General features: G+C 32.7%; 2 protein-coding genes across 3 annotated transcripts; both read left to right on the forward strand.

Annotated features, from left to right (window-relative positions):
• The first annotated feature begins 1,937 nt into the window (after positions 1-1,937).
• On the forward strand, positions 1,938-5,241 carry LOC11415697 (pterin-4-alpha-carbinolamine dehydratase 2, mitochondrial). Of its 2 annotated transcripts, none has more exons than XM_024783566.2 (6): positions 1,938-2,159; positions 2,245-2,327; positions 2,420-2,505; positions 3,182-3,305; positions 3,384-3,452; positions 4,915-5,241. In XM_024783566.2, exons 1-6 carry the CDS (start codon positions 2,047-2,049, stop codon positions 4,929-4,931), a joined length of 492 nt encoding a protein of 163 aa, XP_024639334.1. In that variant the 5' UTR covers positions 1,938-2,046; the 3' UTR covers positions 4,932-5,241. The 2 variants fall into 2 exon arrangements, with proteins under 2 accessions (XP_024639334.1, XP_003611979.2); XM_003611931.4 differs by having other exon boundaries at positions 1,939-2,159; positions 4,947-5,241.
• Positions 5,242-9,556: 4,315 nt separating this feature from the next.
• LOC11410067 (ATP-dependent DNA helicase DDM1) lies at positions 9,557-15,624 on the forward strand. The gene is made up of 16 exons (XM_003611932.4): positions 9,557-9,682; positions 9,788-9,869; positions 9,984-10,220; positions 10,537-10,638; positions 10,900-11,246; positions 11,347-11,536; positions 11,674-11,849; positions 12,537-12,606; positions 12,693-12,882; positions 13,008-13,100; positions 13,182-13,276; positions 13,369-13,488; positions 14,069-14,188; positions 14,283-14,381; positions 14,478-14,588; positions 15,036-15,624. Exons 2-16 carry the CDS (start codon positions 9,798-9,800, stop codon positions 15,264-15,266), a joined length of 2,253 nt encoding a protein of 750 aa, XP_003611980.1. The 5' UTR covers positions 9,557-9,682; positions 9,788-9,797; the 3' UTR covers positions 15,267-15,624.
• The last annotated feature ends 7,417 nt before the right edge of the window (positions 15,625-23,041 follow it).

Raw genomic sequence — 23,041 nt, forward strand, 5'->3', positions numbered from 1 at the left:
GTTTTTTTTTTTTTTTTTGAATATGTGAGACTATTTAAAAGTTTTTGGTTAGAAGACTATTTAAAAGTTGTTTACCAACGGAAAAAATATAATAAAAGTTAAAATAAACAACTCAACTAATTCATCTTTTTTACATGTTAATGATCAATTTAAATATTGTTTTTTTTTTTACCTCCTTCTAAGTCTTTACTTGTTTGGAGAATGATGTTAGACAAGCTTCCCACATATGAAATCTTAGCTTCTATAGGGTGCAATCTCCCCTCAATGTGCTCTTTATGTCGTGCTAAAGAAGAATCTTCTTTTCACCTTTTCTTTGAATGTTGATATGCTATCAAAATTTGGAGATGGTTTGCTTCCATTCTTAATTGTAACCTCCATTTCCAATATAGAGATGACATCTGGTCTATATGTCAGAAACCATCCAGATCCTCAAGGTAAGCTAGTGATCACTGCTGCTCTAATTAACATCTTTAGTGTTATTTAGTTTGCAAGGAACCAGACAAGATTCAACAACATAAGTTTTCCTTGGAGAAGCTCTATCTCAAGTATTATTTATAGCACTTCTCTATCTGGCAATTTCACACAAGTTGTGTCCTCTGCTAACATGTTTGATTTTGTTCTAATCAAAAAGTTTAATGTGTTGTTGCACCCTCCTAGAGCTCCTCAGATCCTAGAGGTTATTTGGCATCCCCCCATCATGAATTAGATCAAATGCAATGATGATGGCTCTTCTAATTTAAGTACCTCTTCATGTGGAGGTATATTTAGCAATCATAATGCATACTTTTTACTTTGTTTTGCCGAAAACACAGGCCAGGAAGATGCCTATTTTGCTGAGTTTTCTGGAGCTATGAGAACAATAGAAATAGCTAAGCAAAATAACTGGTGCTATCTCTGGCTTGAACTTAACTCTATGCTAGTGGTTAATGCTTTCAAAAATCATGCCCTTGTTCCTTGGAAGCTTAGAAATAGATGGGATAATTGTCTTAACATGATTTGTAGTATAAACTTTATTGTTTCTCATATCTTGAGGGAAGAAAACCAATGTGCAGACTATTTAGCCAACATAGGTCTAACTTTGAATGTTTTAACAGTTTGGTTAGAGTTACCTTTTGGAATTAGAGGATTTTTTTATACAAAACCAGCTAGGAATGCCTAACTTTAGGTTTGTTTATCACTAAGGAGGTTTTGGTATAGTCCCCCTCCTCTTCTTTGTTGGTTTTCCTTCTTTTGGTTAATATATTTTGGTAGTATAGCTAATTGCTAGCTGCCCTCTTTTTGCAAAAAATAAAAATAAAAAAAAATTGTTTTTTTAAGAGATTAAATTGAGCCTTCAGGATCATTTTGAAGCTTTGGCCTGGCCCTCTTTGTTCACCAAAAAAAATTAAGCCTTTAAAAAAACTGAGTTGATTGTTAAACAAATATTCCTCTAATGAGTAATGCTAGGGACACTCTCTCTAACACTCATTCTTTTATTGGATGAAACTAGTGTGAGACCCACCTTGATTCAAACCAATAATAAAGCGAGTATTTGGGAGAGTGTTGAAAACAGAGTGTTGCTAGCACTACTCTCCTCTAATGAGTAATGCTAGAGACACTCTCTTTTCAACACTCATTCTCTTATTGGATGAAACTAGTGTATGTCCTATCACTTTAAGTGAAACCCATTTCCAATGTGTGAGACTCACCTTAATTTAAACAAATAATAAAGTGAGTGTTTGGAAGAGTGTTGAAAAGAGAATAGTGCTAGCACTACTCTTTCTCTAATTCTTATTACAAGAAATAATTTACTTTTTTTTTAGATTGATGTATTTGTAACAAAAAAACTGATGTATGTGATCTATGAATAATTGATAAATCTGATCTATAATATAGATTAAATATATCAGTTATTCATCAAATATAAAGAGGAATATGTTTTTAATTAGGGTGTTCAACTCCGATCTAAATTAAAATGGCAAAAAACATTTCAGAGCAAAAATTATGATAGAGGAGCTAAATTATTTATAGGTGATAGTGATAGAGGAGAGAAATGTCACAGAAAACATGCGGAGCTTCAAAGCAATGAATCGAATTCTTCTCAATCTACGCCACCCTCTACTTCCTCTCTCAACCACACTTCCATCACCATCACTCTTTTCCCAATTCTCACCAAAACGGTAAAATTTCTTCAAATTCTCTTTCTTTCTCCGCTTTTCATTCATCACTGTTCCCTAAACCCAATTTTCTTTATCACATTTTCAGATTCATGGATTCCAATACGCATCATAATCAAATCCCAGTTTCATCACTTACAACATTTTCCACTCCCAACAAAGATTCAAACGGTGCGTTTTGCTTTTTCTCTGTTTCACAAATCACAACACTTGTAATTGACATCACTTCTTTTTTTTGTTTTCTTTTGATTTTGTTGATTTAGATCTTTCGACGAAGACATGTGTACCTTGTAATGCAAAGGATTTGCAACCTATGACCCAAGATGCAGCCAATGCTTTGATTGCACAGGTTCTTGTTACTATTACATAGAAATGAATCAATAATTAAAATGTTTCACAGACATCCAATTTTTCATACACCTGCGACAGCGGGTTAATAAGGTGTAAAAATATGGTTGATTCAGTTGAGTAGATTGTTAATTAAGTTGAAAATTTTGGTTAATTAACCATAATTTTAACGGTAAAGTGAAGGAAGACTTAAATATGCAAATGATCCCTGCAATGCAAATATCAAACATTTTGGTTTTAGTTCCCCTGAAATCTATTCGTATTGAAATTAGTCCTTATAATATTCATTTTAGTCCCACACTTTGAGAGACTAAAATCAATATTCTACATATTACAAGGACCAAATCCAATATGAATCAATTTCGCAAGGACTAAAACAAAACAACAAGGATCAAAAGCAAAGAAAAAAAAAATTAAATATTTGCTAGGACTCCAACCAAAAAAAATATTTTTATATTTTTACGGTGACTAAAACCAAAAGGCTTGATATTTGCAGGGATCATTTGCATATTTATGCCTAAATTAAATTAATCATATATTCAAATGAATTAACTTGAATTTTTAACATGATCAACAAGGTGTCACACAAGTGTACAAAAAGTGGGTGTCCATGAAATATAATTGTTGTCAGTGAGTATCATTATTTTTGTTATTCGATGTTGACATTAAGTGATCAGGTTTCCGACTGGAATTTGGTAAACGAAAGTGGTACTTTGAAACTGAGTAGGTCATGGAAAGTTAAATCTTTTAATAAAGGATTGGAATTTTTCAGAATTATAGCCGATCTTGCTGAAGCTGAAGGTATTTGTATGCTCTTTTGTTATCCCTCTATGCATTGATTTGATGTTATAGTGAACATTAGAAAATATTATAATGCAGGTCATCATCCTGATCTTCACCTTGTTGGCTGGAATAATGTTACTGTAGAGATTTGGACTCATTCTGTTGGTATGTATTATTCATTTTTCACATTCAAGTTATTTTTATCGGATGTTGCTCTATGAAAATTTTAAAAATATCAAGAGTTTCTATTATAGGCAGGGTCGACGTTATTTATAAGATGGTTTCTTCATAGGATAAAACTTAGATTTAGATATAGTTGCTTTGTCAAATTGTTTAGGTCAAGTTTGTTAGGTTCCTTTGTATCTTTTTTGTGAGAAACATGACCTAAGTTTTATTCTTCTTCAGAACAACTATAGCCCTCCACCCAAAAGATTGATTTGGATCTATTGCTCGATATGTATTGAATATCATCCGTTCAATTAAAATTACTATAGTATACACTATATTTAGCCTGAATATTTTAAGACTAAAAAAGTACTTGGGGGTTCTGATTTCACTATTATTCTTCTGTGGAAAACTCAAGAGAATTATTGCATGCTCAGGTGGATTTTATAAAGAATCCCTATAGATTTTGGAAGTTTTCTTATGAACACTACTTTGTGGTATTGGTACTGCAAGGTAAAGGAATGCATAATAGAAATGATTGTCTTAGTTATCATCTTTTCATTTATGAAAATAATATGGTTTACTTGAGGAAACTACTAGGAAAGAAGCTGTGTGTAGGTTTTGTTAGATCTCTGTCTACTTTTAAATAACAGGTATGTGGTTATGTGGTTTAACCACATAGTCATATTGTTGCTTCATGCCATAGCTATTGCAATATCTTTTTTTGTATCTCACACACACACACGCACAAAGACGATTATGTTACGAAACCACCTATAACTATAGTCTGTACTAGGAAACGGGATAGAGGAAATCAAGGAAAACTGAATAAACTGGTGGAACAGATTGCTGTGAAGCAATCAAGGGAAATTGAGTTATTTATGTGAAGGAAATAAAAGGGGGTCTCAGGAGATAAAGTTGATCCATATAGGTTATAGAAAGGAGATGGGGAAACGATAGAGGATAGTAAGGGAGAGTGAAGGGTCTCTTGAATACTCTCTGTTATCTTTTTCAATTTCAGACATTATCATTTCATGTAAATCTACCACATTGGCACTACATGCTAATAATTAGAAACAACAATATTTTTTGAAGAATAATACATTGTATACCCAATTTACAGTGTCTTGTTCCGGTTTCTATGAGCTTATCTGACAAAATGCCAACTTAGCTACGTATTAAACTGAATTGCACTGGTGAACTTTGTTACGTATTAAACTTAATTGCACTGGTAATAGTAGTAGTATATATTACATTTTATTAATATAGGTTGACCATTTATGATTAATGGTGATTTTCTGGTTGATTCAGCCTTGACAGTCTTTCCAACTCTTTGCTTAAATTCTACCCAGAAATTCCTTTGTTGTTATTTAATGTATTTTTCTAGTTTTTCTACCGAACACTTGTTCTTTTTTCGTCAAACCTGATATTTCATTTGTATATATTATTATATCCACAATAGGGCATCATTTGAAGTGATCCATGTTCATGTAGGTGGGCTGACTGAGAATGACTTCATACTTGCTGCTAAGATCAATGAACTCAATGTGCATGGCTTACTAAGAAGGAAAGCTTCTGACTGAGAATCGTCAATATATGAACAAGAAAGTGTAAATATTCTAGTTAGCAAGTTTTTTCCTCCATTTTTTCATTTAAAAAACAAGTATCGTCTAGAAGTATTATCTTTAGTTCCAATTATATTGTTTTTCACTTTTTTTCCATCCTAGTTGAACTATACAAATGTATTTTTCATGTGAAAATGGTTAAAAATGAAAGATTCTTCCGCTTATTTTTTTATTATTTGATAAAACCCTAGTACCCACTGCTCACAAGTTTGACCACAGCAAAATTGTAAAGAACCTAGCTCTCCGCATATATGATTGACAAAAGAGAAATGCTAATCCTCTAGCTTTCTGAACTAAAAAAATTGTGATGTGGTATGTTTTAAATTGCTTAGCAAGAAAACCCCCTAAAAATCCTTTTGTAGTTTAATTAATGTCACATCACAGATTTTTAGTCAAAAAGTATCAGGAAGGGACTGGACCTGGGGGATTTTAAAAAGAGAGACCAATCTATGAATTGGAGGTAAAAAATAAGAAGATCAAAATTGTAATCAAGTTTAATTTATATATACATTCTTATTGAAGAGAGAACTTTACCACTCTTAAACAAATATATATTTTTCAAACCAAACGGGTGTGTTTTTCTTTTCAAGTAGTGTTTAGGGTGAACCATTAAATAGGTGGTTCACCAGTGGACCGCGTTTATACGCCATTAGATCTTTTTAAAAGATAATTAAAGGTCTATATGAAATAAATAAAAAAAGGTGTATTTTTCTCACGTGAATCATACAATGTGTGATCTAGTGTATATGATGTATAATAAGACGTGTGAGTTTGATTAATGTAATGTCTCTTGATAGCTGTTCATAATGGTCTACTAGTGAGGGACTTGTTAGAGCCCTTACAATAGAAGCCACATTATTTTCATATTATAAGATACAAATGGAGCTATCTAACCATTACTGGCAACTATAATTTTGACAAATATTATAGACAAATATTGTTCTATCCCAATCAATGTTGAGCATTATCAACGCAGCGACACCTTTAGTATTAAGAAGCAAGTCTAAAGCAAAACCATCTGAACACGTACGCCAAAAAAGAAACTGGCAAACAAAGTGTTTAGAATCTTTTGAACATGCAATAAGACTATAATAATAAATGTAACATGCCAATTTTACTGGTCGAAAATGGTAGTCACCGAGAGTCGCATTTTGTTGCCTCTAAAATAAAATGGCACTAGAAACACACCACCAAAATCATTGGTCGTTGACGTGACCATGTCAGCAAATTACTGTGTGGTAAAATCAACCGGTACATTGAAGCACCAACAATGTTAGGTGTGCCGAGAATATATGTTATGTGGGAGCGATAAAAAATTCCCATGACCACAAAGAGATATTGGTTATCATTCCATTAATCTCTTTTTGTCTTGCGATCAATGGCCTTGACAATGATACAATATACCACAAAGATGCAAATTAAAATAAATATAATGACGATTAACACTGAGTAAACTCCTTTTATATGATTAATTGAAAATGGAAGAAATAACATGAATAAAATCCAAGCATATGTACGTCCGTGATCATTGCTACTGTTAGTCTCACCAAGATCAGTATAGTGAAGTATGAGCCCATAAAGGGTGTGTGCTATAAATTGGAAAACCTGTCACATCGAGAACTAAAGTCAGTAATACATAAGCATTCATTATACTTCCTTCAATTTAGGTCCATCACAGCTAGTCAATCACCAATGGAAGATGATTCCGAAAATCGCAATGGTTGCAGCTTTCTTTTTAACATGTAAAATGGTATTCAAGTTCACCTCCGAACAGTGAGGAATGCATAGTATATGACACCAATATGTGCTAGAACTTCAACGTTGAGAATCCCACCTACATGATAAAGGACTACGAAAGTAGATGAGAATCTCCCAAGTAATGGCCCGGTTTATAGAAAATCAATGAATTTTTGTTCCCATAATTATGAATTTCATAATTTATTTGTGGGAATATTCTTATAAAATTATAAACAGGCTTGTAAAATTAGGGAACGAAATTCGACTCGTGAGTATTACAATCTTGCACGTTTAGATTAAAAGATAAAAATAATTAATTTTACAATCAATTTGTTTTATATCCTCAGTTTATTACAAATGTAAACATTTAACAACCTTCAATATTAACACCGTGTTAGATTAGGGTATGTACTTTTGTAACTTTGTGGGACACAACAAATATGGCGGCTCACACCACATCTCAAGTGTTTTTGTCTCATACTAACCTCTATATTTTTTTTACAAGGGTTGCGTTAATAAGTGTCTTTGGGACATTTATTAAGGAGATTAAAATATAAATAATTGATGAATTTAATGAAATAGAATAGTAAATTTTTAAAGTTTCAATGTAATAAATATACAATTTTTAAAATAAAATTTCTCTATTAGACTTTTATCGAATATCTCTTGTTACCATTTCCCTTTTCATAATGTACCACATACTTTGTACTTTATGAATGAAAGGGGTGTTCAAAACCGAATCAATCCAATAGAAAAAATGCAAAACAAACAAACCTAAACTGCAAAAAACTACATTTGGTTTGGATGTATTATGATCATTTTTTACTCAACTGCATGGTTTAATTTGCGTTTTTTATTACCAAACCGCAACTTAAGAAAAATACTAATCAAATCTATGTCACATACAAATACTCATAGAAACTCAATGAAAACTTCAATAACATGAGATGTTTTTTTCTTGTTAAATTTCTTCTTTACTTTTTATTTCAAAAATGTCTTTATGTGCTACTTGAACTTTTAGATAATGATAAAATCTTAGTCTTTTACAATACACCAAAAAGTGGAGCTCCTTCCCAGATCCTGCGTACGTGGAAGCTTTAGTGCACCGTGCCCTTTATAAAATCTTAGTCATTTATATCTCTTACATAATATGAATACCTTTTATTCATGTTTTAAATTTGGTCTATTTTGTTGGGTGAAAATGAAATTTTACTGTCGGATGAAATATAAAACATTGTTGGAAATATGTTGTATTTTAACTTTTTAACTTATTTTAATGTTGAAAACAAAAAATTATATTGTCTCAAATATAACCGCACAAACCGAACCAATCCAAGTCGCTTTGGTTTGGTTTGGTTCGGATGACTTTTTAAAAGCCAACCAAACCAAATTGAACCACATGTTTTTTATCTCGCAATTACAGACTTTTAAGCTTCACCACAAATGTCTATGAAATATGGGTGAACATGAAACCCGAACCCGCCCAACACCCGAAAAAACCGAGTAACCCGTGGGCCCATCGGGCGGATTCAAACGGGTCTTGGTGAAAAAAGAGGAAGAATTGGGTCTGTGTGGGTTATCACGGCGGGGCCCGGTTTTGGAAATAAAACACATGACTTATCCGAACCTGCCCCGTTATACATTACTTATTACATTGGTTTTAGAATCAGGCCCAATAACATATATAAACTAGCTTCATATAAAGCCCAAGTAATTAGCCTAATATCAATCTCTTCTCTCAAATCAATCAAACCCTAAATCACTCCTAACCGCCGCTCCACTCCATCATTGTTCTCATTCTCTACTCTCTCTTTCTCCATTAACGAGACCTACTAAATCACCAAAACCTCCAATCTCCATCGATTTCTACTCAATCAAACCCAGATCAAAATCATTTTCGTCCTCCCTTCATTCTTCTATGGAAATAAAGAACTACAATTTCTACCTCTTGTAAACATTTCATCTTATTTGACCATTTATTTTGATCTACTAAAAAGACAACCAAATACTGGGTTTGCTCACAAGTTCTACTCAAGATTCATCACATATTGGAATCGCTTTGCTGTCATAAGGTTCTGTCTCATTTTATTAGTTATGGATTTTTTTTTATTATGTTTTTACGCTGAAGTTGTTGTTCGATTTTGTTGCTATAGAATCAAATATTATCTCATTTTGTTTGGAAATGCTTTTTGATTTCTTTTTCACTTGTTTTCGGTTTGCTTTTCAATTTTGTTGTTTATTTTTTTTATTACTTGCCACCAACCGTGCAAAAACCGCCAACCGCCACCCGATCAATCCGACGCTATAAACAGTTGGGAATAGTTGAGGTATTCTCCTCTTCAATTTTATTCAATTTTAAGATTTTTGCCCCAAAACCGATCGAATCCGCCCGATGCTCTACCTACTTTGAAATACATTAACCTCATCGTTGTTAAAAAAAAAATTACATTTATAACAAAAACTAGTTTTTAGAAAGAAATATAGTAAAAGGGAGTAGTAAATGGGAATGAACAGAACACCATCCCGAAATCCCGGCGTTTGATATACACTCGCTGTCCAGTCAGTCACGTCCGTACAAGTGCATTTCCACAAATACCCTCACTCTATTCTTCAAACTCGCATCAACATCAAAGCTTTTCTGTAAATAAATCTTCATCGAAGGGCAATATATCATATACTTTCCCGCCCAATCACATCCTCATCCATCATGTAATAAATATTAAATAAATCAAAACAAAAATAAAAATAAATAAAAATCTTACATGTTTCTTTTATATCTGTTTCTCCACTCACACAACACTATTAGCATTCTCATTTTTTTTCGCGCTCCTTTCATCTTCTCTTCCAAAATCTCATTTTCTCTTCTTCGTAAGTTTCATTGCAACTTCAAAACCCTAAAAATGTTCTCTCTCTCTCTCTTTTTTTTTAATCTGTTTTAATTTTTTTGCTATTTTTTTTTTATATCATTTTTAGGGTTTGAAAAATGGATCCCAAGAACAATGTGAAGAACGACGATCCTCCAGCGGAATCACCAACGTCAGTTCTTGAAGAAGAGGTATATGTGATTTTGTACTTGTTCGTTTTTTTTTTTGTGATTTTTGCGATTTTTTTTTTTTTTTTTGTGTTGATTTTGATGTGTTTCTAAAATGGGAATAATGTGTATGTGAAGGAAGTGGAGGTGAAATCGGAGGAAGAGGTGATTGCGGATGATGGGTCATCGCTTGTACCGAAAACAATGGCGGAGGAAGAAGAGAAGTTGCTGAAAGTTCGTGTAAAGGAAGAAGAGGAAAAGATTGAAGTTGCGCCGAATCTGAATGATTCACAGTTTAATAAGTTGGATGAGCTTTTGACACAGACTAAACTCTACTCAGAGTTTCTTTTGGAGAAAATGGATGATATTACAATGGTATATTCCCTTTTTAACCCTTTTGTGTTTTTGTTTTTTGTTAACTTTTTTTCCGGTATATTAGACGATTAGACGCGTTTTTGGAAATTCATGAGTTGGACTGAAATAAAGTTTATGATAGAACATAATGACGTAATTTGATCCATGTGTTTCTGGAAATGCAAGGCAATTGTTTGCTTCCAGCATCTTGTTTTTCCTTGTTAATAACCGAAACTAACACCAATTTTTGGAAATGAAAATAGAATAATTTTCAGAAAATAACGGGGTCCTAAGGTTGTTGGTTTTGTTATACTGTTTGTTATCATTGTTTTGCTAGGCTGCGGGTGAACAAGAGAAACCGGATGAAGAAGAGAGTAAACCAGTTGCTAAAAAGAAGGGCCGTGGATCAAAAAGAAAGGCAGCTTCACAATGCAACACTGTGAGTACATTGCTGTGTACAGTATTATTTTGTATAGGAGTTGTTACAGAAATAACAACATTGTAAAGCATTTTTTTTTGTTGCAATTAGTGAAAGGTGTAAGTTTGAGGCGCATATTCTCATATGTTAGTGTACACGTAATTTGATTATAAGCTTGCACATTTTATGTATTTTTTCCTAACTCCTGTGAATTTATTATGCTTGCATGTAGTTTGAGTTGTTTTAATCAGTAGTCTGTGATTATGTTTGAAATTGCTTCAGGGAAAAGCCAAAAAGGCAGTTGAAGCCATGATTACAAGATCTAAAGAAAATGTGAAGACTGAAGATGTGGATTTGACTGAGGAAGAAAGAACTGAGAAAGAGCAGAGGGAGCTGATGCCTTTACTAACTGGTGGAAAATTGAAATCTTATCAACTGAAGGGTGTTAAGTGGCTGATTTCCTTGTGGCAAAATGGATTGAATGGGATTCTTGCTGATCAAATGGGTCTTGGGAAGACAATCCAAACAATTGGGTTTCTTTCTCATCTAAAATCGAAAGGATTGGATGGGCCATATATGATAATTGCTCCTCTATCAACCCTCTCCAATTGGATGAATGAGATTAATAGGTAGATTTGATGTTTTTTTTTTGTTGAATATTTACAAGTATTATATTGCTGTGCTGTGCTTCTTCATTGTGATAATTATTTCCTTAATAAATGTAAATAGGTTTACACCAACGCTCCCTGCTGTTATCTACCATGGTAACAAACATCAGAGAGATGAAATCAGAAGGAAACATATGCCCAGAACAGTTGGTCCAAAATTCCCTCTAGTAATAACTTCTTATGAGATTGCTATGAATGATGCTAAGAAGTGTTTAAGGTCATACAGTTGGAAGTATCTTGCTGTTGATGAGGTACATAAATTCTCTCATTTGAATGTCTAAAACATTCTAAGTTTCGACGTTGTACGTGTTTACTCAACAGTCAGTGATACTTACATAATTAAGTTTGTTTGTTTATCTTGTTCTAATTTTATTTTTTGTAACCTCAGGGACACAGGCTGAAAAACGCAAACTGCAAATTAGTGAGGATGTTGAAATACATCAGTGTTGAAAATAAGCTTCTTTTGACTGGTACACCACTCCAGAATAACTTGGCTGAGCTATGGTCACTGCTGCACTTCATCTTACCTGATATATTCTCATCTCTTGAAGAATTTGAGTCATGGTTAGTGTTCTTTTCCTATTGGTTATTGATCACACTTTTCTTCTTTCCTACTGTCATGTGGTGATATGCAACTGTTTGAAATATAATGTCCTGGATTGTGTGATACGCTGTTCTTTTGATTATTTCCTACTATATTGTTCGGCAAGATAAATTATTAGTGCAATTTCCATAAAAGATTATTATAGACCTAATTAACAAGTAACTTGACCTAATTAACAAAGTAGACAACATAGAGAACAAAGTAGTGCTTTGTTATATTGTGATATTAATCAATGTCTTTTATCATATCAAAGAGCAGCTATTTGGCCCATTGCCACTACATTTCGATAAACTCTGACATTTTTTAAATTTAGTCAATGAATTTACTTAATGAAACTTAATTTTTCAAAGACTGTCAAATTTGTCTTCAACTTTAATTTCCTTTTCATTTGAATCTGTGGCGTCACCCCCACCCTCATTCCTCCCCCCTCCCCCATTATATCAATTCTTCATATGCAAGGTCTGTTTCTTTCAAACCTGTCTGTTGCTTGTACCTTGTTATGTGCTCTTCTAACACGGTCAATGGTTGTTCATGGTTTATATTCTAACATTTTCTATATCTTTTGGCAATATTGGTCGGTTTAATACAAAAGGGAAACCATGCGTGCCTTTGTTTTTCTTACTATATGCATTGAAATTTCTTTGTAGGTTTAACCTGTCAGGAAAGTGCACTACTGGAGCAACAATGGAAGAGTTGGAAGAGAAAAGAAGAACCCAAGTATGTTTTCTTTGATTGATGATTGATTTTATGCTAGTTGGCCATACTTCATATGAACTAGAAGGCTAAATGACTGTCTCATGCAGGTTGTGGCCAAGCTTCATTCAATTCTTAGGCCATTTCTGTTGCGTAGGATGAAATCTGATGTTGAGCTAATGTTGCCACGGAAAAAAGAGATCATTATTTATGCCAACATGACTGAGCATCAGAAGAACTTGCAGGATCATTTAATTAATGAGACATTGGGGAAATATTTGGATAAGAAACGATCAATTGGTAATTATTTTTTTCTCAATTTTTCATTTTAAAGAAAGAGAAAGTGCTCTTGCAACTTATGCCCTCACTGTCGGCTATGTGGGTTTCTAAGAAATTGTTTTATGTACTGTGCCGATTTGATGCAGGACGTGCTCCAACGAGTCTTAATAATTTGGTAATTCAGCTTAGGAAAGTCTGTAACCATCCTGATCTCTTGGAATCAGTCTTTGATGGTTCATGTAAGTAATGTCCGATTGGATGATTTAGCTAATTTCATTATCAGTTATACTTAAACTGAGCTATATTTTTCTTTCGTACAGATTTTTATCCTCCTGTGAATGAGATAATTGAAAAATGTGGAAAATTTCAATTGCTCGACCGATTGCTGGAGCGGCTATTTGCACGGAATCACAAGGTATGCTTTAGAGTTCTGTGCTTGTGCCTTTCTGCTTCCTTTTGTGGCCAAGCTGCTACTCATGTGCACTTGCCTTTGCTAATTGCTATCAGGTTCTGATCTTCAGTCAGTGGACCAAAGTGCTAGATATAATGGATTATTACTTTAGTGAAAAGGGTTTCGAAGTTTGCAGGATTGATGGTTCGGTGAAGCTGGATGATAGGAAACGGCAGGTCTGTACCAATGCTTGGATAACACAACTTTTAATCATACACCTCAAATTACTTTTTCTAATGTTTTGTTATTGGTTTTGAATATGAAATTAATAATGCACAACCTTTCATGATCTTTATTATTAAGAATTCTGTCATAAATGATAATTTACGGATCTGTTTTTTTTTTTTTTTTTAAGAAAATTCAGAAATGGTATTCTGTTATTAAAAATGCTCAAAGGTTTTTATGATAATTTGATAAGGCTAAGAGGAGATTTTTGTAGTAGTTTGCAATTCATGATACCTTACAGCTATGTGTGATAGTTTTTGTTGTCTTCTTCCTCTATGCATTAAATTATTCCATTGAAACTGAAGCATTAGTGGCAATTGGCGGAGCAGCTCTAATTATATGTAGCATAATATATGTAGACAAACTCTGGTTTTTAAAGCTATATCTCCATTTAAACCATGGATTTGTGTTGCAACACTCTTCTGTTATGATTAGTTGTTTTCTTTGAGTTAGTCGATCTCTGTCACATGTCACAAATTGAAGAGGCTAAATTGAAGTTTTTTTGTTGGTTATTATTACGCCAACGAGCAGATCCAGGACTTCAATGATACAACCAGCAACTGCAGAATCTTTCTTCTTTCCACCAGGGCTGGTGGGTTGGGAATAAACCTCACTGCAGCCGACACTTGTATTCTTTATGACAGTGACTGGGTACGTTTTGACTTTTTCCTGCTGGGCGTTTATCCAATCTAATTGATTTACAGTATTTGACTTACAATCTGCTTATGACTTTGTTGTACTCCAGAATCCTCAAATGGATTTACAGGCCATGGATAGATGTCACAGAATCGGTCAAACAAAGCCTGTTCATGTTTACAGGCTCGCTACTGCACAATCAGTAGAGGTACGTACTGGCAATATTTTATATTAAGTATAATTTGTACGGCATGTGACTGGGGGCATGTTATACTTAGATAAACATGATACGGTCCTTTTACAGGGTCGGATGTTGAAAAGAGCTTTCAGCAAGTTGAAGCTTGAGCATGTGGTGATAGAGAAAGGACAGTTTCATCAGGAGCGCACAAAGCCTTCCATTATGGATGAAATGGAGGTTTGTATGTTAGCAGTAGCTTGTAATTGATTTTTTTTCTCTCGTGTTTTTTATGAATGGATTTGTTTCAAAATGTTCCAACATGCCATTGATGGGGAAAGGAAAGTGTTGTTTTGGTTATTTACATGTGGCCAGATAATTTTTAACTTGCCTAGAAATTTTGCCCAACTGTTTTGGATTGGCCTAACTAGATGAACAGGCAACCCTTATCCTTAAGCAGTCTCATATATTCAAAGCTTATACACCTCATACACCTTAATTGTCAATTTGTAAGATAGTATTTTATTTTTATTTATTTAGGGTGAATGTATCAGCCTAACTCCAAGATTTACTGAAATATGAAGAGGACAGTCCAAAGTTGCACCAACATAATTTTGATTATTGAGATTTGGTTACATTTTTTTACCATGTTTTAACATGGAGTTTGTGCCTTATTTGTGATATTAGGAAGAGGATGTTTTGGCATTGCTTCGAGATGAAGAAACCGCTGAGGACAAAATGATACAGAAAGATATTAGTGATGAAGACCTGGAGAAGCTCTTGGATCGCAGCGATCTTGTTATCAATAGCTCAACTGATGATAAAGCTGCAGTTAGTACCTTTTCTCTTAAAGGGCCTGGATGGGAGGTGGTGATGCCAACTGCGGCAGGGGGCATGCTTTCCACTCTTAACAGCTAATTTCCCAATCTGCAATAGAAATTTTTGAGGGCTGAATATTTTCAAAAAAATTGCCTTTTGTGGTTTGAGATGTAATTGACTTTTTAATTTTGAGACAATCTCAGCCAGTGATGTCAATTGTCAGAGGTAATGTCCTGGAGGGCATTCATTTTTGTAAAGCCTACTAACGGAACTAGATGTAGAAATGAAGCAACTTAGTGGTCATGTTATTTTTTTTGGAACCATTCACAAATCCAATGTGTGGTATCCACTCAATTCATATTTGCTTGTTACTAAGCTGTTCCTTAGTTTGTTGGATACGGTGGGACTGCATTGATTCAAAGGCTATGTTTTGATTTGTGGCCGCTGGTTTAGTAAATCATATTCTGGCATATTAAAAAGATCATCTTATTGATCTATTAATGAAAAAGCACTTGATGAAGCCCTTGCTATGCAGTCCGCTGGAGTATTATAAACTGTTGATTTACAGGGATTCAACCTAACCTAATCATCTCCGTTCAATCTATGGCTTGATGGATTTTTCCCATGGTAAGCATGATTACTTATATTTGCTGGAACTGATGTTAATTCTTAATGAATTTTATAACTTACAAACAAGGCTAGAAGCTGGGACTCATTCTAACAAATTGAGAATCTAAACAGAAAGTACTGCTGTGAAATAGGATATTATGACTTATTCTATTCAATTCAATGAATGAAAGATTGAAGGTATATGGCAAATATCTTCGGGTTCACAAAATCTTCATGCGTGTTCTATACGGATTCTAAAATTTGAAATATTTAAAGGTGTTTTTGGAGGTTTTTATAAAGTGTTAATGTCGTTCGGATTTTATAATCCGAATTGTATATGATGCGCGAAGAACTCGTAAGGTGGGAAAAGAAATAGTCCAAAATCATTCATTCAATCGTGCCTAACTTTTATCCCTTGAGAATTGCTCTTCTTCCATCTATTTTTGCTCATCCCCCCTTTATGTGAGTTAACTCATGTTGAAAATACCTGCATGAGTTAACTCAGGTTGAAAACAGATGGGAGAAGAGCAATACCCTTATCCCTTGGGCCTTGGCATGTACATATGGAGTTGAGTCCACTGTTGCTTCATAATGGTCCTCAAATGTGTTTTCCATTTCATCAAGTTGGCTCTCATTCTCATTACTTGGTCTACATATTCTCTATTTGTAGCATTGCTAAATTTACGTCTCTTAAAATAATATATTTTCTATAATAAAATAAATTCAGTTGATAGAATAATTCTTGAAGTGGGTGCTGGCCAACATTCCTTGCAAAATAAAAAAGGTGTTGGCCAACATAGTAAAATCTAAAGTAAATGAATCCATGGTTGTTGAATTAATGCATTTTCATGGATTTTAAGTTGCTAAATGCTGTCATGGTCCCCCATAGCTCCAACTTCTCGTGATACCTTTAAGACATTGCGCATGGTATCGAATATTATCAGCAAGAGAAGAACAATTAATGAAAATATCATTAAAGCTAGTTGTGTGAGGTGGCTCAAAAGGTGACATTATTATTAATCTAAAATAATGAGTATATAAGTGGCCCTCCATGAGGTCTTCCAAATGTGCTTCAGGCCTCCTTTTAGATAAGTCTAAACAATATCCTCAACAATTATCATAGCTTCATCACAGTGATTCTTTTCTTTATACCACATTTGGGGGAGGGGATAGAGAATTATTTCATTGCATATAACTTATAATAATTTAAAGTCACACCCATTGCATATATTTTCTTTTAATCTTTGATCCAACCTAATAAATTATTAATATAGAATCTACAAGTGGTGTTTTGTCAAATATGCGCAATTGTGATTTATGTTTGAGATACTGTAACAGAGTTACTGTTTGTTTAGGGAAAGTAGGTTAAAGGGGGAAGAATCCTGCCTATATGCTACTGGTGTTAGTGTAAATTATAATTTTGTTCTATGTGCACGGCACCTCATTTTTTATGTTGTTCCTACCTCTCGAACATGCTTTTATGCTCTAACAGTGGCATGGGTTTGTTGTGAAATACATAGATCATATGAAGGTTTAAATATGCAAATCGTCTCTGTAATTTGAGTGCATTTTGATTTTCGTCCCTGTAAAAAAAATAAAATTAATTACATTCTTGTAAAAAAAATTTGTTTTAAAAATGTCTCTGGCCCCACTTCATTGGTGATTTGACAAGGTTCTGGACCACGTGGCAGTTGCACAGAGCGTCACGTGGCATAAGTTGCACAGTCAGCAACTGCCACGTGGTCCAAAACCTTGCCAAATCACCAATGAAGTGGGGCCAGGGACATTTTTAAAACAATTTTTTTTTACAGGGATGTAATTAATTTTTTTTTTTTTACAGGAACGAAAATCAAAATGCGCTCAAATTACAGGGACGATTTGTATATTTAAACCTTAAATCAATAATGATTGTTGTTAAGAGCTCCATGTTTGATAATATATGATATGAAAATATGTTTATAATTGATGGGTAGTCTTCAATATTTTACTAGACTGTTTGTAAGGGTCAAGTTAGGTCCAACTAAAATTTTAAAATGGTATAGAGCATATTTAAGATATTCTTTTTTTTTAAGAAGCATATTTAAGATATCTTAGGTCGTCGACTATCAAGTTACCACTATTAGACCATCCACAATGGCAGCACTTCATTTGGGTGTTTAAACGGGTCCCGACTGTACACGTCACTTATTTTATAATTAATACTGAATAAGCACCTAATCTCTCCAACCAAACACCTCAAAATAATTATTAATTGGGTCCCAACAATAACCCTATATCATTATATTTTAAAATATTGAAATAATTTAATTATAAATTATTAAAAAAGCGAACATTTTTATTTTATTTTTGTTAATAATTCAATATAAAATGATGAATGATGATAAATTACATAATTATTTTTGGCAAAATTATATTTTTAGTCCCTTAACTTAATTTCAGGTAACAGTTTGGTCCTTTATCTTTTTTTCATTTCAATTTGGTCCCTTTTGTCCATTTTCATATGAAATTTTAAGCTTAAAATTCATGATTTTATTTTCTTATCGTCTTTCAGTCTTCAAATCTATGATCCTCGTCTATGTTTGCATAAGAATATTAGATTTGAAGCTTGAAAATGTATATGAAAATGGACAAAAAGGACCAAATTGAAATTAAAAAAAGATAAATGACCAAACTGTTACCTGAAATTAAGTTAAGGGACTAAAAGTGTAATTTTGCCATTATTTTTTAATATTAAAATAATACAATAATTAAATATATTAAAAAATAGAATTAATTGTACACGTTGGACCCATTAATAATAGAGGAGAGAGAGTGCCTATAAAAGCACCCACCTTTATAAACACCATATTCATTGATGCCACAAATGTGATGTCTATTTACAATGGTGCTTAAAAGGGGAAGGACTCCCCATTGTAGATGGTCTTAGACCACAATTTAGATCTCAAAATAATGAAATTGTATATTAAAAGTCATACATTGAATGAGATATGGCTTCAAAAATATTTATAAGTGACGCGTAATCATAACTTTACAAGACAATCTAATAGAGTTAAATTATGTTCCAACTCAAATTCTAAAAAAATTCATGCTTATGGTTGAAATATATAATATGTTTGATTTACTCATTTTAAATCTAGTCCATGTAATTTTGTTTATAAAAAAAATGATATTATACTTAAAGCAACAAGAATTGAGGATGGTTAAATTAAAACAACTTTCTTCTTATCCAAGAAAACGTTTGAATGAGATAGTTCGAGTCTCTTTTAATTTAATCGGTCATTGTGAGTCCAAATTCAGAAATAAAAATGGAGAATCCTTAACCTAAAGCTATAATCATGTCATATTCATGGAATAATTGGCCATTAATTCTTTATGCTGGCTAATGAGTGATGAAACCAAAGGATTAATTTGAGTTACAATGGCTAAAAGGCGAAATTCTAGGCCAACTAACAATCCCACCAAGGTTTAAGTTTAAACAAATCCAGAATGATAATTAGTTATGGTGTTATATTTGCCAAATCCTACTGAAGAAGCTTCTTTCTCAAACTTTTTTGGTTATTCATTGGTTGTATTTGTCCCATAACAAATATACATTTTATTATTTATTGGAAATATTAGATTGAGGTATGAATGCATGAGTGGGGACTAAATATTTGATGAGACGTGGCCGAAAGCAAAAGTAGATGAGAGCTATGATCTGTTTACAATTCACAAATAATGGAAGCTTTGTTTTTTCATTTACAATTCTTTTCTTTTTGAAAACTCAGATCCACCCTCTATTATTTTGATCATATCACGCTTGTTTTCGAATCCAATTTGAATATTCTTATTGAGGCTGAAATCCAACCTTCAATATAGTTCCTAAGTTGTCATGAGGATTTTGTGTTTACCATGATTCACGTGTGTGTACGTATGTTGTTGACCCAAAATCAAAAAAATATACTATATTTTATGGTCTGCTCTCTACTTTCATGCCATCTTCCTTTTCTTTCAAAATGTTTGAAGTTAGGATGGGTCATAATATATAAAGGAGAAATAGGTGGGTTCTTTACCATAAACTTGAAATTAATTTAAAATTTATATTCAGTAAAACTTAGAGGTATGAGAGTGAAGGATCTCCACTAATTAGCTATATATGATTATTGGTGAAATGTAATTAAGTGTACTGGAAGAAGCAGATATCTCCAATAACTGACACCATATTTTACCTAGTTAGTGTTCTCAACTCAATGAAATTGAAAGGTGGTTAGTAGGATTTTAACGATACATTGATGACCATGATATTTGAACATTTGTACCTTTTTATACACCTATTTAACACCATATTTTATCTTCACCTTTCTTTTTTTATCACATCATCAACCTATCACATTTATTATAGCATGATAAGTAAGTACTTAATCACAACCGCTCAACCATTTAAAACTTGTCTTTCATCATATCTAGTTTAAAAGTTATATGTATATATGATCGCTTCGCTTGTGATCCATTGACAATTTTTTTTTTATGTTCATCAAAATTGTTTTCTATAAACAAAAAGTGACCATATTGTTCATAAAAAAAAATTATGGTTTATCATTTGGAGTGAAATTGTGTTAAAAATTTGGAATGGAACTTCGTTAATTATGTCTTTTTTGTGTGGTAAATATCGGTTAAAGAAATTAGGTAAAATAAAGGACAGCCGGTATACTTTTTGAGGGAAGGAAAGCCAGGATACTAATTTCTATTTGCATGGACATATATTAGGCCTTTATATTATTCAACAAACATTGACCCTTTAATGCATATTTGCACCAAACATCCCTATTTATAAACAAAAATTAAATTATACGCAATGTAATTCTTATTCACAAAATCAATTAATCATAACTGTTCGGTCATTTGAAAAAAAAAATCGTCTTTTAAGGTCTATATACACATTGTTTGTGATCTACTCAATTCGGTCACATTTATAAGTAAAAAACTACTTTTAAACTTCATTAAATATCTAATACTCCCTCCGATCACTATTATAAGCAAAATTTCACTTTTTAGATATACTGAATAAGTAATGCATCAAGTCTATAATAAAGACTAAATCCATTAATTTATTCAGTATATCTAAAAAGTCAAATTTTACTTATAATAATGACCGGATGGATTATATTTGATATGTATTATAGATCGAATACATTAGGTATTCAATAAACTTAAAAAATAGTTTTTTTTTTTTTTTAAATTGTTCATCAAAATTGTTCTTTATAAACAGAAAGGGACCATGCAAATGTATAGGTACTCACTAGATTAAAATAGAAATAACCCAAGAGTTGAGTAGTATGGACCACAAATTAGATGAACATGCATGCTTTCATGCCTAACAATTCACACTATAGTCAATGCCACTGCCGGCACCATTAATTGTTGTAATTAAAGTATGAGTTGAATTTCCATAGTTTAATGTGTTGTGTGCTTTTCTTTTTTCAATCATAAAAACTTTGTCTACATGTCTGCATATTATGGTGTCTCAACCGAATCAGTAGGAGTAATATGAAAGAATGAAAACATTGCATGATTAAAAGGTGTTTGGCAAAGTGAAAATAAGGCCGTTAAGTCTTGTCTTGTCTTAACTACGATGGGTAATCTTAATATCATTCCTATCTTTATCTATTTGTTGCATGTCTAATTTGAATCCAATCGGTGCACGTAAGTAATTACGGTGTTTAAACATGTCGTCCTTTGTTATGGCAACATTGGGTACTTCATAGAAAAAGGGATCTCTTCCAATTTCAAAGGTTAATAATTACTCCTTGTCATATTATAAGTGTAAAATTTGAAATATATATTTGTTTTTAATGTTCAATAAAACATAATTTTTCTCATTAATATATTCTTATTTTATTTCGGATCATGCTAATAAGATTATAATTTATAAGTGTCTTAAAACCACTTGTTAAGAAAATCAAAAGTAGTAATTTTGCATTGAAAAATATAATTTTTAAATTTTTTAAAGTTTTTTTTTTAAAAGTTAAATTCATAATTTTTTTACCACTTCAATATTTTTCTTTTATTTAAATAGTACTCGTTTAATTTAATCAGAGTACTTTAATATTTATCACATAAATTAATACACTCATTGATTCTATCGTGGGATCAAAGAACAAGAAGTAAAAATACTCTAACAAAGATGGGTAATGATAAGGCAGTTTGGTGAGACAACACTCCAATTAGGGTATGAAAAAATCTTGGAGATGGAGGGAAGGCACACAAACACTAATTCCCATTCATAAAAACAAAAGAAACCTACAAAATTGTGCAAATAATAAGTGATTAAATTTACGAGTCATATCGTAAAGTTATAAGGAAGTGTGAGACTAAGAAAAGAGACTTAAAAATCAATTTTGTTTTATGTTTGGGAGATCGACCGTGGATGATATCTACTTACTACGACTTGTGATTGAGCAATATTAGATAGTTAAAAAACAATTGCACTTGCTTTTCATTCATTTGGGAAACACGTGTTATAGAGTCTCTAGAGAGATTTTAGGGAAAGCCTTAGAGGCTAGAGAAGAAGTGTAGGATTGCCTATATTCGAGCTATCAATGATATGTATGAGAGAGACTTTGACTAGTGTTAGGACACACCATGGGGTCAAATAAGATTTCCCATGACAATATGACTGCACCAATCGTGAACTCTAAGCTCTTATATTATTTTTACTTTAGTTTTGAACGTACTTAAGGAACACATTCAAGACCCACCATCGAGATGCATGTTTTTCACAAATTATATAGTTTTACTTAGAGATTCCGTGCGGAATTAAATGAGAAATTGTAGACTCGGAGACAATCATTAGAAGAGTGTAACTTCTACATGAGTAGAAGCAAGATAAATTATATATAATTGAGTTTTAACAAAAGACGAAATATTTCTACCTTACATGTGATAGTTGTGGATTATGTCACACCACAAATTACACAATTTAAATATCAAAAAATAAAAAGATATGTCAACCATCAAATTGGATGGGGTATTGAAATGGAGGATTGTCCAGGTATTATACGTGATACAGAAGTATCACTCAAACAAAGGGAATTTTTTATCGTACAACATGAGAGAGAGAGAGAGAGAGAGAGAGAGCCCGACTTATGTGGTTTAACCACGTAGAAAGTAGAGTTTAGTTTTTGTACTAATGACATTAGATCAAATGCAAAGTGCCAAATCACTCGAGGTAGCGAAAAATCTATAAAAAAAATTGCAAGATAAATTATTAAGAATAATCTAAAAAT

This window comes from Medicago truncatula, chromosome 5 (assembly GCF_003473485.1).
Source record: "Medicago truncatula cultivar Jemalong A17 chromosome 5, MtrunA17r5.0-ANR, whole genome shotgun sequence".
Lineage (NCBI taxonomy): Eukaryota > Viridiplantae > Streptophyta > Magnoliopsida > Fabales > Fabaceae > Medicago > Medicago truncatula.